At 37.5% G+C, this 16,205-nt stretch overlaps 1 protein-coding gene across 15 annotated transcripts in view; it reads right to left on the bottom strand.

Annotated features, from left to right (window-relative positions):
- NFASC (neurofascin) overlaps nt 1-16,205 on the bottom strand; it is a 256,804-nt gene that overhangs the window by 141,350 nt on the left and 99,249 nt on the right. For all 15 annotated transcript variants that reach the window (XM_043963346.1, XM_043963350.1, XM_043963348.1 and 12 more), the window contains exon 2: nt 10,367-10,441. In XM_043963346.1, coding sequence (XP_043819281.1) covers nt 10,367-10,441 — 75 coding nt within the window. The remainder of the gene's footprint in view (nt 1-10,366; nt 10,442-16,205) is intronic.

Raw genomic sequence — 16,205 nt, 5'->3', positions numbered from 1 at the left:
TAAATACAAAGTTATTTCTTCCCTCCTTTCTGCCTCTGCAGATCCTGCCTGTCCAACATGGACACACAATCCCCCTGTGCAAAGAAACCTTTTCTTCACTGATGTGCTTCTTCTTGGTCCCCACTGTGAGTACTTATCATTTGCAGTTTAGCACTGGATTTTACCCTCCCCTTTGCTGCCGATTCATTGTTTTGTTTTTTTGTTTTGTTTTTTTGCAGGGCAATGGGGCTTAAGTGACTTGCCCAAGGTCACACAGCTAGTAAGTGTCAAGTGTCTGAGGCTAGATTTGAACTCAGGAACTCCTGAATCCAGAGCCGGTGCTTTATCCACTGCGCCACCTAGCTGCCCCTGCCGATTCATTGTTAACCTTGTCTTTCTAGACTGGAAGCTCTTGAAGGCTCTCCATCCCACCCTCCCCCACCCTCATGCTTCTGTATTCACTGCCTAGCACAGTGTCAAGGACTGCATAGTAGGTATTCAATAGGTTCCTTGTCGTTTCCTCCCTCCTCCCTGACCTGTTGAACCAGAATGGACTCAGGGTAATTCGAGGTTACTATGAATCCCTTTCATTTTTAATACAGTCTTGGTTCACGTTTCTTGTCATTTTATTCTTTCCACAACCCTGTGAGACGGAGAGAGTAAATTCCCCCCACGATACCGATGTGGAAATTTGGGCCCGGAAAGTTTCAGGCAACTCGCCCTCATCATGCAGAGAGTCATGTCAGGGCCAGAGCTAAAACTTCCTCACCTCAGAAGCCTCCTTGTTCCTCCCATTACTTCTCTCCCTCTCCCTTGCCATGACATTGACGCTCACACTTTCTTGCCTAAGATGGCTTTTGGGAGGAAGGGCACAGAGACAGAAGGAGCCTGTATATGTCAAGGCCAGACAGCTATTTTCTAAACCAGACAGAGCTTGGGGAGCCCATCTAGAAGGCACAGCTGCTCTCCAAAGGCTGAACTTGGCATGCTTATCACTCGCTGATGCTGCCCCTGTCAGCTGCTACTAGGGATGGCAACCTCGGGCAATCTTGGGATCAGGGTAGGACGACAAGGAGATAGAAATGGACAGTTTCACCCGGTAAGTTGCCCTTAGTTCCAAGATTCCCTCCTTGGCTCATGCCAAAGGGTTAAAAGCAGCAACTTGAAACTAATCTCCAGGCAGAGAAAATCATCTTAATTAAAATGGGAATCATAAGCTGGGGGAAATGTTAACTGTCTTCACCAGCTGCTTATCTGGCAGATTGAATGACTAAATGATGTGACTTCAGTCCTGTCCGGAGGGGTAAGAAGAAAAAACAAAACATTCCAAAGTCCTGTGATTGCCATTTTGAACCATCTCAACTAAAACTGGTTTTAATTATGTCTTTCTATTTCCATTACTTTAAGTCTGAATTTTTCTCCTCTTACTTTAAGTCCTATCTCTGCCACATCTCTACCACCAGACTAGAAGCTCGCTGTGGGCAGAGACTATGTCTTCCCCATCATATTGGGAGATCCCAAAGGTCGGGGATACCCTATGTTGCCCCCATTTAGCTTGAGAGTGCCTTCCTTCAAAATGAGGACTGTGCTTCCCCCACCAGAACATAAGCTCCTTTAGGGCAGGGATTATGTCCCATTAATTTGACTACAATCTCTTTCTTTCCATGGTTTCTGTGACACAGCTAGATTCTCCCAGTTCTCCTCTTATCTACATTACTATTCTTTTACAATCACCTTTGTTGGAACATCTTTTATCTACCTCTTAGCTTACCTATCCCACCAGGATTTTGTCCCAGGGTCTCTTCTGTTCTTCCTCTATTCCCTCTCATTTGGTGATCTAATCTGGTCCTAGGGGTTCAAGTATCATGTCTTCAAAGATGATTCCCAAATTGATTCATCTATTCTTAGTCTCTCTCCAAAGTCAGTTACACTCTAAGAACTCGCTGGTCATCTCAAACTCAACAAGTCCAAAACAGAATAGACCCTCCTCCCTACTCCAAACTTCCCTATTTTTATTCAAAGTTCACTCCCCAGTCCACCAAGTTTGTAATTTTATCATCCATGGTTCTTCCCTCTCTCTCATCTCTCATATACAATCATTTTTCAACTTTATGATCCAGTGATAGTGGTCCCCTTGTTGTTCCTCCCCCTCCCCTATATATATACATTTATTATACACACACACATATATACACATATACATATAGTAAAGTAATGCTATGTGCAATATATGTATATATACACATATTTTAATATATGTGTGTCACACATACACATACACACATACATATTCAATGAGGTTGAAAAGATGGAGTGGTACCAGACAACAGAATGGGGCCTGGAGGAACTGATGTAGTTACTAAGAAAGACAGAATATTTTTTTTTACTTATAGAAATGTTTAATAGTTTATGAAGGGTATCCCTCCGATGAAAGAAACAAGTAAAAAATGGAACATAACTCATTTACTAGGTACAGAGGAAATAGAGTACTTGACATTGGATGCAACTGCCATGGGCAATATGAAAATTTTTTTTTTCTTTTCTGAAATAGACATTAAAAAAACCCCCACAAAACTAACCTGTCTGAAAATCCAGGGTATGAATGAATACTATCTTGAGAGATGACTTATAGACACCATATTTGCCAATGTATAACACATAGCTCTAAATGGAGTGGGGTATATGGATAGATGCAATTTACCTGATTATGGCTATGTCTACACAAGACTATACATTACAAATTGCCAATTAATTTAGACCCAGTTTAGGAGTAGAGATCTTTTGAGGGGTTTGGACTCCACCGAATCCTATTGAATTACAAATATGTTAAGACAGAATACTTTTGACGCTAATCCCATCACTGCCCTTCTTTTCCAGGTCTCCCTTCAATTTCCTTCTGCTCTCTTCTGGATGGTTTTAAAGGCTTCATTGATGCTCTTTTATTTCTTTTCTTCTGGCATCACTGCCATTACCTTTCCTATATCTCTCTCTCTTTTTTTTTTGGCAATGGGGGTTAAGTGACTTGCCCATGGTCACACAGCTAGTAAGTGTCAAGTGTCTGAGGCCGGATTTGAACTCAGGTACTCCTGAGCCGGTGCTTTAACCACTGCGCCATCTAGCTGCCCCCCTAAATCTCTCTTGATTTCCCCAAACCAAATAAATGGTTTTCTTTGTAACAAATAAGTGTAACACTGAGGGGTGTGTCTATCAGAGTGGCAAATAAAACAAAAATGGAAAAAGGATGTTGGAGGGGATGTGGGAAAGCTGGTATGCTAATCCACTGTTGGTGGAGTTGTGAAAAGATCTAGCCATTCTGGAGAGCAATTTGGAACTGTGCCCAAAGGGCTATAGAACTGTGCGTACCCTTTGATCCGGCAATACCACTGTTAGGTTTATATCCCAAAGATATCACCCAAAAGAGAAAATACGTATTTGTACAAAAATATTTCTAGCAACTTTTTTTGTGGTGGGTAAGAATTGGAAATCAAAGGAATGCCCATCCATTGGGAATGGCTAAACAAGCTGTGGTATATGATGATGATGGAATATTACTGTGCTATAAGAAATGACAAGCAGGATGATTTCAGAAAGGCCTTGAGAGAATTTTATGAACTGATATATAGTGAAGTGAGCACAACCAGAACATTGTACACAGAGACAGCAATATTGTTTGATGAAGAACTGTGAATGACTTAACTATTTTCAACAATATAATGATCCAAGACAATCCCAAAGGACTAATGATAAAACATACTATCCACCTCCAAACAAAGAACTGATGTTGAAGGAACACAAACTGAAGCATACTATTTTTCACTTTCTTTAATTTTTTTCTTTTATTCAAGTTTTATCATGCAAAATGACTAATATGGTAATATTTTACATAATCATACATGTATAACACACATCTCAGGGAGGAGGGAGAGAAGGGAGGGAAAGAGGGATAAAAATTGGAACTCAAAACTATAAATAAAAATGTTTTTTACTTTAAAAAAAGAGGAAATGGGATTACAACCAAGAATCACCTACCCAGCAAAACTCAGAATAATCTTTCAGCAGAAAAAATGGGACTTTAATGAAAAAGAAGACTTTCAGATATTTGTGATGAAAAGACCTGAACTGAATGGCAAATTTGACTTTCAAATACAAGACCCTAGAGAACCATAAAAAATTGGAGCTGGGGGACATACCTGGGGTCATACAGTGGGCGACTGTCTTGTGTCTGAGGCCGGGTTTTGCTGGGATCCCCCTGGGTCCAGGGGTGATGCTTTGTCCACTGCGTCATTTAGCTGGGTGATGACATCTTTAGGGTTAAATTGAGGGGTGAAGGGAATTCACTGGAGGAGGGGGAAGGGCAGAGGTGAAATCCTACATGAAAGAAACAGGAAAAGGCTTATGGAGTGGGGGAAGAGATGGGAGAGGAGCAGGGCAGTAAATGAATTTTAAACTCATCAGAAAAGGCTCAAAGACCTTAAACTCATCAGAGTTGCCTCAAGGAGGGACTAACAGACACACCCAACTGGGTGTAGTAATCTGTTTAATCTGGGCAGTAAATGAGCCTAACACTCATCAGAATTGGCTCAAAGACCTCAATCTCATTAGAATTGGCTCAAGGAGGGAATAATGTACACACTCAATTGGGTAGAGTAATCTCTCTAACCTTGCAGGAAAATAGGAGGAGAAGGGGATAAAGAGAGAGGGGCAAAAGAAGGAAGGGCAGAATGGGGGAGGGGACAGAGAGAAGCAAATCCATTTCGAAGAGTGATATGATGAAAGAAGATGGATAATAGAATAAATATCATGGGGAAGGGAATAGGATGGAAGGGAAACAGGTAACAATAGTAATCATGAAAAAGAGAAAAGGGGGAAAACTGTACAAAAATATTTATAGCAACTCTTGGTGGAGGCTAAGAATTGAGAACTAAGGGAATGTCCATCAATTGAGGAATGATGGAAAAAGCTGTGCTATATTATTGTAGTGGAATGGTCTTGTGCTACAGGAAATGACAAACAGGATGATCCCTGAAAAACCTGGAAAGACTAATGAACATTGATGTATAGTGAAGTGAACAGAGCTGGGAGGACATTGTGCATAGTGATAGCAGTACTGTTCAATGAACAATTGTGAATGACTTAACTACTCTCAGCAGTGCAATGATCCAAGACAATCCCAAGGAACTAATGAGGAAGCTTACTATGCATCCCTATAGAAAGAACTGATAAAAAGAACACTTGTGGATTGTACATATATAAACTGGTTATGATCTTGTGGAGGGGGGAGGAAAGGGAGGGAGGGAGAAAAATTTGGAACTCTAAATCTTATGAAAATGAATGTTGAAAATTACCCTTACATTACATGTAACTGGAAAATAAAAAAAGAACATTAAATCCAAAATAAAATAAAAATTCCCAATTAAATACCCAATTGGAAATCCTGAAAATCAAAGGAGAGATGAATAAAATTGGAAGTAAGAAAACCATAGTACTAATAAATAAAACTAGGAGCCGGTTTTATGAAAAAATAAAATAAATCTCCAGGACCAGAAGGATTCACAAATGAATTCTACCAATTATTTAAAGAACAATTCATTCCAATACTATTTATAAACTATCTGAAAAAACAGGTGAAGAAGGAGTCCTACCAAATTCCTTTCACAACACATTTATGGTGCTGATACGTAAACCAGGAAGAGCAAAAACAGGGTTAGAAAACTATAGACCAATTTCCCTAATGATTTTTGATGTAAAAATTTTAAATAAAATACCAGCAAATAGATTACAGCAATACATAACAAAGATCATATACTATGACCAGGTAGATTTATACAGGAATGCAGGTTTGGTTCAATATTAGGAAAACTATCAGCATCATTGACCATATCAATTTCCAAAACATGAAAATCACATGATTATTTCAATAGATACAGAAAAAGCTTTTGATAAAATACAATTATCATTCCTATTTAAAAGACTGGAGCATGGGAAAACATAGAGATTTCCTTAAGATGGTAAATAGTATCTATCTAAAGCCATCAGCAAGCATTATCTATAATGGGGATAAACTAGAAGCTTTGCCAGTAAAATCAGAGGTGAAGCAAGGATGTCCATTATCACCACTATCATTCAATATTGTACTAGAAATGCTAGCTTTAGTAATTAGAGAAAATAAAAGAAATTAAAAGAATCAGAATAGGCAATGTGGAAACAAAATTAGCACTCTTTTCAGATGATATGATGGTATACTTAAAGAATACTAGAGAATAAACTAAAAAAAAAAACCTAGTTGAAATAATTAACAACTTCAGCAAAGTTGTAGAGTATAAAATAAACTCACATAAGACATTAGCATTTTTATACATTGCCAACAGTCTAGCTGGCAGAGATAGAGAAATCTATTTGCAACAACAGTAGACAATATAAAATACTTAGGGATCTACCTACCAAAACAAACCCAGGAGCTATATGGGCAGAATTACGAAATACTTTTCCCACAAATAGAGCCAGATCTAAACAATAGGAGAAATACCCATTGCTTTTAGGCAGGCTAAGCTGATTTAATGAAAATGACAATTCTACCTACATTAATTTACTTATTCACTACCATACCAGTCAAACTATCAAAAATTATTTTATAGAACTAGAGAAAATTATAACAAAATTCATCTGAAAAAACAAAATGCCCAGAATATCAAAGAAATAAATGAAAAAAATGTGAAGGAAGGTGTCCTAGCAGTACCAGTCTCAAACTGTATTACAAAGTGTATTGGGTTTTTTTTGTTTGTTTTTTTTTAGTGAGGCAATTGGGGTTAAGCGACTTGCCCAGGGTCACACAGCTAGTAAATGTTAAGTGTCTGAGGCTGGATTTGAACTCAGTAACTCAGTTACTCCTGACTCCAGGGCTGGTGCTCTATCTACTGTGTCACCTAGCTGCCTCCACAAAGTATATTCTCAAACTGTATTAGAAAACTATCTGGTACTGGATAAGAAATAGAGTGGTGAATCGGTGGAATGGATTAGGTACACAATACACAGTAGTAAATAACTATAGTAATCTAGTATTTGATTAACACAAAGATCCAAGCTTTGGGGACAAAAACTCATTATTTGACAATTGCTGGGAAAATTGGAAAGCAGTTTGGTAGAAACTAGGTATAGACCAACATCTCACACTGTATACCAAGATAAGGTCAAAATGGGTACATGATTTAGACATAATTGGTGATACCATAAACATATTAGAAGAGTATGAAAGATTTTACCTGTCAGATCTATAGATAAGGGAAGAATTTATGACCAAACAAGAGATAGAGAGCATTAAGATTTATAAAATGGATAATTTTAATTACATTAAATTAAAAAGGTTTTGCACAAACAAAAGCAACTCATCCAAGATTAGAAGGAAAGATGGAAATTGGGAAAACATTTTACAGCAAGTTTCTTTGATGAAGCTTCATTTCTCAAATATATAAGAACCTGAGTCAAATTTATAAGAATATAATTCATTCCTCAATTGATAAATGGTCCAATGATATGAACAGGAAATTTTTAGGAGAAGAAATCAAAGTTATCTATGAAGAATACTCTAAATAACTATTGATTTAAAAAATACAAATTAAAAGAACTCTGAAATATCACTTCATACATATCAGATTGGCTAATGTGACAGAAAAGGAAAATGACAAATGTTGGAGGGGATGTGGAAAAATTGGGATGCTAATGCAATGCTGGTGAAGTTGTGAATTAATTCAACCATTCTGGAGAGCAATTTGACACTATACCCAAAGGGCTATAAAACTGTGCATTCCCTTTGACCAAGCAATACCACTACTAGTTCCATATCCCAAAGAAATCTTTTTAAAAAGGAAAAGGACTTATAGTACCAAAAATATTTCTAGAAGCTCTTTTTGTGGTAACAAAGAATTGGAAATTGAGGGAATGCCCATTAATTGGGGAATGGCTGAACAAGTTGTGGTATATAATTGTGATGGAATACTATTGTCCTATAAGAAATGACAAGCAGGATGCTCTCAGAAAAACCTAGAAACTTATATTAGCTTGTATAAACTGGTACAGTATGAAATAAGAAAAACCAGGAAAACATTGTACACAGTAACAGCAATTTTGTATGATAATCAACTCTGAATGACTTAGCTATTCTCAGCAATATAATCATCCAAGACAATTCCAAAGGACTCATGATGGAAAATGCTATTCAACTCCTGAGAAAGAACTGATGGAGTATGAATGCAGAAAGAAACATATGTTTTCAACTTTTTTTCAGGGTTTTGGGGGGTTATATTTTGGTCTATATTTTCTTTCACAGCATGGCTAGTATGGAAATAGGTTTTGCATGATTGCACATGTATAACCTATATAAAATTACTTGCCTTCTCAAGGAGGTGTAGAAGAGGGAAAGACAGAATTTGGAACTCAAAATTTAAAAAAAAGAATGTTAAAATTATTTTTACATGTGATTAGGAAAAAAATAAAATATAAAAATGTTTCTAAAAGAGCCACTGGATGAATGATGCTGCACAGGAAGCTTGTATTGGATTGGTTGAAGAAATGTGGTCACACTCTGTGGATACTCTATAAAACATCAGATTGAAATGGTATTATCACTTGGGGTGGGAGAAGAGAAAAATTAGCTTTGGTCTTGGTCTCCCTTCCATCTCATTCCTTGATGAGGATGACCATGTGAAGTCATGTGGACTTCAGAAGGTCAGAGGATTTGGATTTTTCATTGTGGTCCTTAGTAACATCCTTGGAATGGCTGATGACACTGTCTGCACCAAGAGCCAAGGGCAGACTAGATGTGATTAAAAAAAAAGGCAGATTTAAGGATTTATAAAGAGTCCAGGAGAAAAATGATACTATACATAATGGCAGCCTCCTAAGAGCCCCTACAAATGGGAGAAAAAGACTGCCAAAAACCAGGAGCTGTGAGCTACCCATTTGACCAACAGATTCTCTTTAAGCTTGAGCCCACTTCTCCCAAGACTCTGTATATATGGATGGGAGAGTACATCATGGGCTTTTGGAGGGTTATGTTGTACCAACTATAATATCATAGCAAAAACCTGCTTTTAAAACTAAGTCTAGCTGGCTGGTTATCAATGAGGAAAGCATACTGGTGAAGGCTTATAAGATATAGTACTAGAAAAAAACACACACACCTCCCAGCCTCAATCTCTAAGTACTACCTATAGATTCTGAGGATAGCTTCTGAGAATTCAACCCACCAGTACAAATGGGGGAGAACAGTTCTAAGGCCTATATGTGCCATATAAAGTAAAACAAAACAAATCCACATATTGGCAATAGCCAATGTGAGTCTCATTTTGTATCTTGAGTCAATCACCTCTCTCAAGAGTTGCTTCATCATTTATCCTCTGAAGTCAGAATTTGTCAAGACATAGTTCAGCATTCTTAGGTCTTTCAAAGCTCTGTTCCTTCACAATTTTGTAGTCATTGTATGAATTATTTTACTGGTTCTGTTCACCTAACTTTGCATCAGTTTATACAAGTTTTACCAGGTTTCTCTGAATCTGTCCTTTTCATCATTTCATATAGCACAATGATATTCCATTACTTTTGTATGACATAATTTTTTCAACCATTCCTCAGTTGATGGGCACCCACTTTATTTTGAGTCCTTTGCTGCAACAAAAAATGCTACTATAAATATTTTTTGCATATATAGATCCTTTCCTTCTTTCCTTGAGCCCTTTTGAGATATGTTACTATTAGTAGTATTGCTGGATCAGAGGGTTCTATACTTTATCACAAGTTAACTCTGATGTCTGTAATTAATTTCCACCTCACCTTTGCTATTCTCTAAGCTCTAAAGCTCAGGTTGGATGTTTTCTCTCCTCCCCAAAGCTTTCCCTCTTCCTCCCAGTTGTTAGAGATCTCTGTCATTCCTCAAGGTACCTCTTATAATAACTTCTCTGTTTTTGTATACCATTTCCCCATACCCCAGCAGTATGTAAGCTAATGTAGGGTGTGTATGTGGGGTCATTTCCTTTTAGTCTTTGTAGACTCAGCATCAAGCATAATGCCTTGCATGCAAGTGGTGCTTAATAAAGCACTCTCTCCCATCAGAGTGAAAACTTCCAAAGGGCATAGAACATTTCTTCCTTCATTGGTATACTCCAGTCCCCATTCCAACACTTAGAAAAGAGCTGTGCCTACAAGAGATGCATAATTTCTACAAGGTTAAGCAACTCCAGCTCAGCTAGGCCTCAAAGTTATACCAGAGCTGGAGATTCTCTTGTGTATGACTCTGTGTGTCAGTTACAAAAAGAAAAAAAAAAAGAAGGAAGAGAGAGCATTAAGTCTTGGCTTTTATATTCTGTCAAATTGAATTGAAATGGTAAAGCCTTACCTCTTTGGGGGTTTTGTCTGCTCCTTTCCAGATTCTTTCTCCTGGGTTCCTGCCTTTTGACTGCTACTGCTCACTCTGTGAATCAAGGGGAAGAGAAAAGAAGTCAGAAATTATTGGAGAAATACTTGGAAATTCATTCACTTTGTTGACTGGCCTACAGCCTTAACCCTTTGTTCTTCATTGTTGCTTTGGAGACTTTCCTCTCAGCTCCTGGTTGTTCTAGACAAGGTATAAAGCAAAACAACCAAAGATCTAGGGTTTCCCTTCAGGTATCTATGTTACAAAAATGGCTTGAGATAGTCAGGCGTCCATTTTTTCCTTTAATATCAGAAATCTTTACTCTAATGCTTTATCATGGAATGGGAGTTACCCTGGGCTCCCAAAGACTATGCCAGCACAGGACAAGCTCTGGCAGGTTTTTACCACATTGGAAGAGTTTCAAGAACAGTCTTGGCAACAGACTAAGTCTGCTTTTCGAGGACCAGCCTAGCAAAGCTCAAAAATGCTCATCAGCAGTAGGCTGGTCACTTGGTGATGAATTCTTCGAGCACAGAAACACATGAAATAAAGAAAAATATAAAAGGGCTTTCAGGACCATGGCAAGCTCTTCTGCTTCCTTAGTAATGGTGTAGAGTGATAAAGGGGGGGGCAGATAGCAATTGTGGAATGACTGAACAAATTGTGGTCTATGAAAACATGGAAAACTGTTATTCTGTAAGAAATGATGAAAGGATGGCTTCAGAGAAACCTGGGAAGTTTGTATGAACTAATGCTGAATGAATGAGCAGAACCAGTAGAATAATTTATAGACTAGTGACAACATTGTAAAGGCAAACAATTTTGAAAGATGTATGATCTCTGATCAAGCAAGAACAATTATAGAGGACCCATAATGAAGCATGCTGCCCAATTCCTGACAGAGAGGTGACAAGTTTAGAATAAAGACTGAGATGTAAATTTTTTTTAACATGGCCAATGCAGGAATTTGTTTTGATTGACTGTGTGTTTGTTATAAAAGCTTTGTTCTGTTTTTCTTTTTTCCTTCATGGGGGAACAGAGAGGAAATATTTTAAATTGAAAAAATTGGAAGTTAAAAATTTTAAAAGAAAGGCAAAAAGAAAGAAAGAAAGGAAGGAAGGAAGGAAGGAAGGAAGGAAGGAAGGAAGGAAGGAAGAAAGAAAGAAAGAAAGAAAGAAAGAAAGAAAGAAAGAAAGAAAGAAAGAAAGAAAGAAAGGAAGGAAGGAAGGAAGGAAGGAAGGAAGGAAGGAAGGAAGGAAGGAAGGAAGGAAGGAAGGAAGGAAGGAAGAAAGAAAGAAAGAAAGAAAGAAAGAAAGAAAGAAAGAAAGAAAGAAAGAAAGAAAGAAAGAAAGAAAGAAAGAAAGAAAGAAAGAAAGAAAGAAACTAACTTGGGCAGAGAGAATGTTAAGAATTGTAGTTTCTGGGGCAGCTAGGTGGCGCAGTAGATAGAGCCCCGGCCCTGGATTCAGGAGGACCTGAGTTCAAATCCAGCCTCAAACACTTAACACTTACTAGCTGTGTGACTTTGGGCAAGTCACTTCACCCCAATTGCCTCACCAAAAAAAAAAAAAAAAAGAATTGTAGTTTCCAGACCACCTATAAACTTTAACTTAGCTGTTAATATGCTGAATAGGAGATTCTTGAAAAACAACCAACAAGGAGACATAATATAAGAAAAATTGAATTATATCAGTCACATTATTATCAATGAAATCAGAAGAAAAAAGGAAATTATAAATGAAATGAAGACTGGCTCTCAGTTTCTCCTAGAAAACAAAAATAAAGGATATGGCAGAGTTGATTTTTATTATGAATGAATGAAAAAACATTTATTAAGCACCCACTATGGCCAAAGGCAGTTAGAAGCATCATTTCATGGGATATTTAGCTAGATCATATTGTGGAACTCATGCAATATATTTGCAAAAAGATAACCGCAAAAATATTCGCATCTATTGTTACCTTGTATTTACAGAGAATAAAGTAGTAGCATTTATGTAATGAGCTTGGTCAATTAAATCAACAAACACGATATTTAGTAATTCCAATATAAAGTGGGACTAGTTGAAAGCAACATATATAGGCTATATATTGCCTATACATATAACATATTGGCAATATATTGCCTATATATATGTAGGACAATATAGATCAAGATCATGTATTTGGAGAACACCATTTCTCTCCTTGTGACATGTAGAATAATCAGATGTCTCACACTTAGATGCCATGAATACTTTCTTTGAGAAAATAATTAGAATGCACTTGACATGATAAGCACCAAATAAAATTCAATCCATTTGTTTTTGTGTGTGATGTTAACAGAGAGGAAATGACTCATTACTGATGTGAAAGGCATTCCTGAGAGTAAGGACCAAAATGATTATAATGCTAGAAAAAAGAATAAAGATGAGACAAAGATATAGAGTGTAATTAAAACAACTTGATCCTGACCTATTTTTTAAAAATTATTAATGATGAAAAATGAGATGTGCATGAAGAAAAGACATTGGAAAGACTACAATAATTTCAGACAATTTTAATCAGTGTAAATCAATGCCAGTATAAGGAGATGAAAGAGCCTAAAAGCCACCTTAGGGAGCATAGAGCTACCTGACTCGCTTGATGAGTGGTGAGATAAGGAAACACTGACTTAGAATATAAACCCATTTGTAAACTCTTATGGAGAATGACGATTGAAGATAATGAACAATATCGCTTCATTACTGGAATATTTTTTTAAAAAACAGTTTGAAGAAAACTTGGTGAGAAACTCAACTAAGCTAAGTTGGCCTTAGAGCATTTAACAGGAGAAAAATACAAAAGGTTTACAAAGATTTTGTAACATAAACTTTTTTCACCTTCAAGGATTTTAAGGTGACAACACTAGGACTCTAAGATCAAAATCTCAGATGTGCTTATAGAAGAAGTGGAAACACATAGAAGAGGACAAAGAGAAGAAAAGGAGCTGGATTCAAACAAACGTACATAGAGGACATCTGGGTCTGAACTACACACTGTTGTGAAGGTGTTGAAAAATCAGTTCATAAGATATACAAAGGAGAAAAAGCATAATCTACCCACATGGAGAGTATCTTCAATACAAGTACCAGTAGGGAATGGGCAAACGCTGATGAGTGATATTCCACAGGAAACCACATACCTACCAATACTCAATTGACTGAAAGATGTGAGAATACAAGCTAGCACTTGGCTTATTGTTCACTGATTATTAAAAATATTTGATTCTTATAGAACAATACACTATTTAAAATTCTTTCTTCCAACAAGGTGTCTCTGATTCACACATCAGAATTATTCATGATTCTTTTTTTTTTTAATTTTTTAAAATTTTTTTTAGTGAGGCAATTGGGGTTAAGTGACTTGCCCAGGGTCACACAGCTAGTAAGTGTTAAGTGTCTGAGGCCAGATTTGAACTCAGGTCCTCCTGACTCCGGGGCCAGTGCTCTATCCACTGCACCACTAGCTGCCCCTCATGATTCTTTTAAAGACAAAGCAACAGAGATCACTTTATTGTACAACCCTCTGATCATTAACATTAGGAGAGACATACACAGAATTGACACCAAAATTATTCAAGATTCCTTGAAAGATAGAGCAACAGAGATCACCTTTTTGCAAACCCTCTGATCATTAACATTAGGAAAGGCATAAAACACAGACATATGTTCATCAAACAAGTGTCACAGAGGAGACTCAAGATGGATTCAGGTGGAAGAAAAATGCTATATGGCTGATGAGATTCTCCAGATTTTCCTGCCTGAAGATGAATCAAGCCCACTTATCTTAAAACCGAAAAGCCTAATGGAAGAAATCTAAAACCACTAAAAAAGAGTTTGGCTTAGCCATCTCCATAAGAAAAAACAAGTGAAGAAGGAACCCTTATCGTCCAGAATACAACATGCTGTTAGACAATCTACAGGGCTCATCCACCAGTGCAAATGTATAATGATGTTGGCCCAGATCTAAGCTAAAAGAGAAACATGGGTGGGAGTACTTTTGAAAAATTGCAAAGTTCCTTTAATCACCCCAATCTTCTCTGAGAAACAAATATGCCATACTTTTAATACCAATATTCTACCAATGCTTATGTATGAATGAGTCATGGAGCAAAGCTTCTGAAAAATTAAAAATGGGTCCCACTCAGAAGTGAATGGAGAAGTGTATGGTGGGTGAGAGCAGGCTATAACACATAACAAGTAAGGTACTATGGATAACATGCAGAGTAGAGGATGTCATTAAGGAAGTAGATGATTGAAAAAGAAAATGGGCTGGTCAAATGACAAGAGTGATAATAGGGAGGCAGCTCATGTTGACATCCTTGCAATGTTGGTTGAAAGCCCGGAAAACCTCTAACATGTTGAGTGAATCCCTGTTCTGGGAGAATGAGGACAGGAGACAAACAGAATGAGCAGGCAGGTACGGACTGTAATCCAAGTTGTGATTGGATCACAGGTCTGGGTATCAAAAGAGACTTAGTCACTTGTGGCTAATAACAAGTGGAAAAGGGAAGTGACTAATGACATGTGCCTACTGAACTAAGTATTCAGAGAGCTATACAGACTCAGTTATTCTCAGGCCAGAATATCCTTCCTACTTTTCTCAGTCATGGGCAGTGGAAAGAAATCTTGAGTGTGGAGTTAGAGGACTTGGGTTCAAATCCTGGTGCTGATGCTTTCGGGCAAGACATTGACTGCTTCTGGACCTTAGTTTCCTCATATCTAAAATGAAGGTATAGATAGGATGTAAGATGATCTCTAAAGTAATTACCATCTCTTAATCCATGACCTATGTGCCCCTAAGAGTCCAAATGTTTTACAAAATCTTTCCCACATCGATGTCCCCATTTTCTGAAATCTTCTGGCACCTACCTCCCCCATACATCTTATCACTTAATCACAGACTGCCTTACACCAGAGGTGCCAAACTTGAAGCCTACAAAATTCCCAAGTGACAGGAACCAGATTAAAATGTAATTGGGAAACATTTAATACAATAAATAAAAATACAATACAACATAGATAATGTGAATTTGTGGTTTTCAAAGTCAATATGTGGCAAACATAAATCTATTTATGAGCTTGGCACCATTGCTTTACTCTATAATAACCAGCATTTAGAGCACTTTAAGGTCTACAAAGTGCTTGATGTTTACCACCACATTTGATCCTCAGAACAACTCCATATGGTAGGTGTAATTATCTATGGAAGTACATGACCAAGAATCACATTGGGTGAGAAAGCATGGATGGGATTGTTTGAAGTAAACAGAGGCCAAGTAAGGCTGAGTGACTTGCCTAGAGTCATACAACTAATAAATGGTGGAATCAAGGCTGTTTTCCTTACATCCTGGGGCTGGGGATACAGAATGGTATGTGTTGTGACTCCTTTCCCAGATGAGGAAACTGAGGTACAGAGAGGTTAAGTGATTGCCCAAATTCACATAGCTAGCAAGTGTCTGAAGCAAAATTTGAACTCAGGTTTTCCTAATGCCAAGGCCAGCATTCTATTCACAACTATTTCATTTATTTTATCTTAGCTAGACTATGAACTCCTTGAAGAAAGGAACCACAACTTATACCTCTCTGTATCCCTAGAAGCCTCACCTGGCCTCAGTTTTTTCATCTATAAAATGCTTCCTGGAGTCCAGAAGACCTGAATTTAAATCCAGCTACAGACACTTACTAGCTGTGTGACCCTGGGCAAGTCACTTAACCCTGTTAACCTCAGTTTCCTCATCTGTAAAATGATCTGGAGAAGGAAATGGCAAATCACTCCAGTGTCTTTGGCAAGAAAACTC

Source organism: Dromiciops gliroides, chromosome 4 (genome assembly GCF_019393635.1).
Source record: "Dromiciops gliroides isolate mDroGli1 chromosome 4, mDroGli1.pri, whole genome shotgun sequence".
Classification (NCBI taxonomy): domain Eukaryota; kingdom Metazoa; phylum Chordata; class Mammalia; order Microbiotheria; family Microbiotheriidae; genus Dromiciops; species Dromiciops gliroides.
This window is presented reverse-complemented; position numbering and strand designations above follow the sequence as displayed.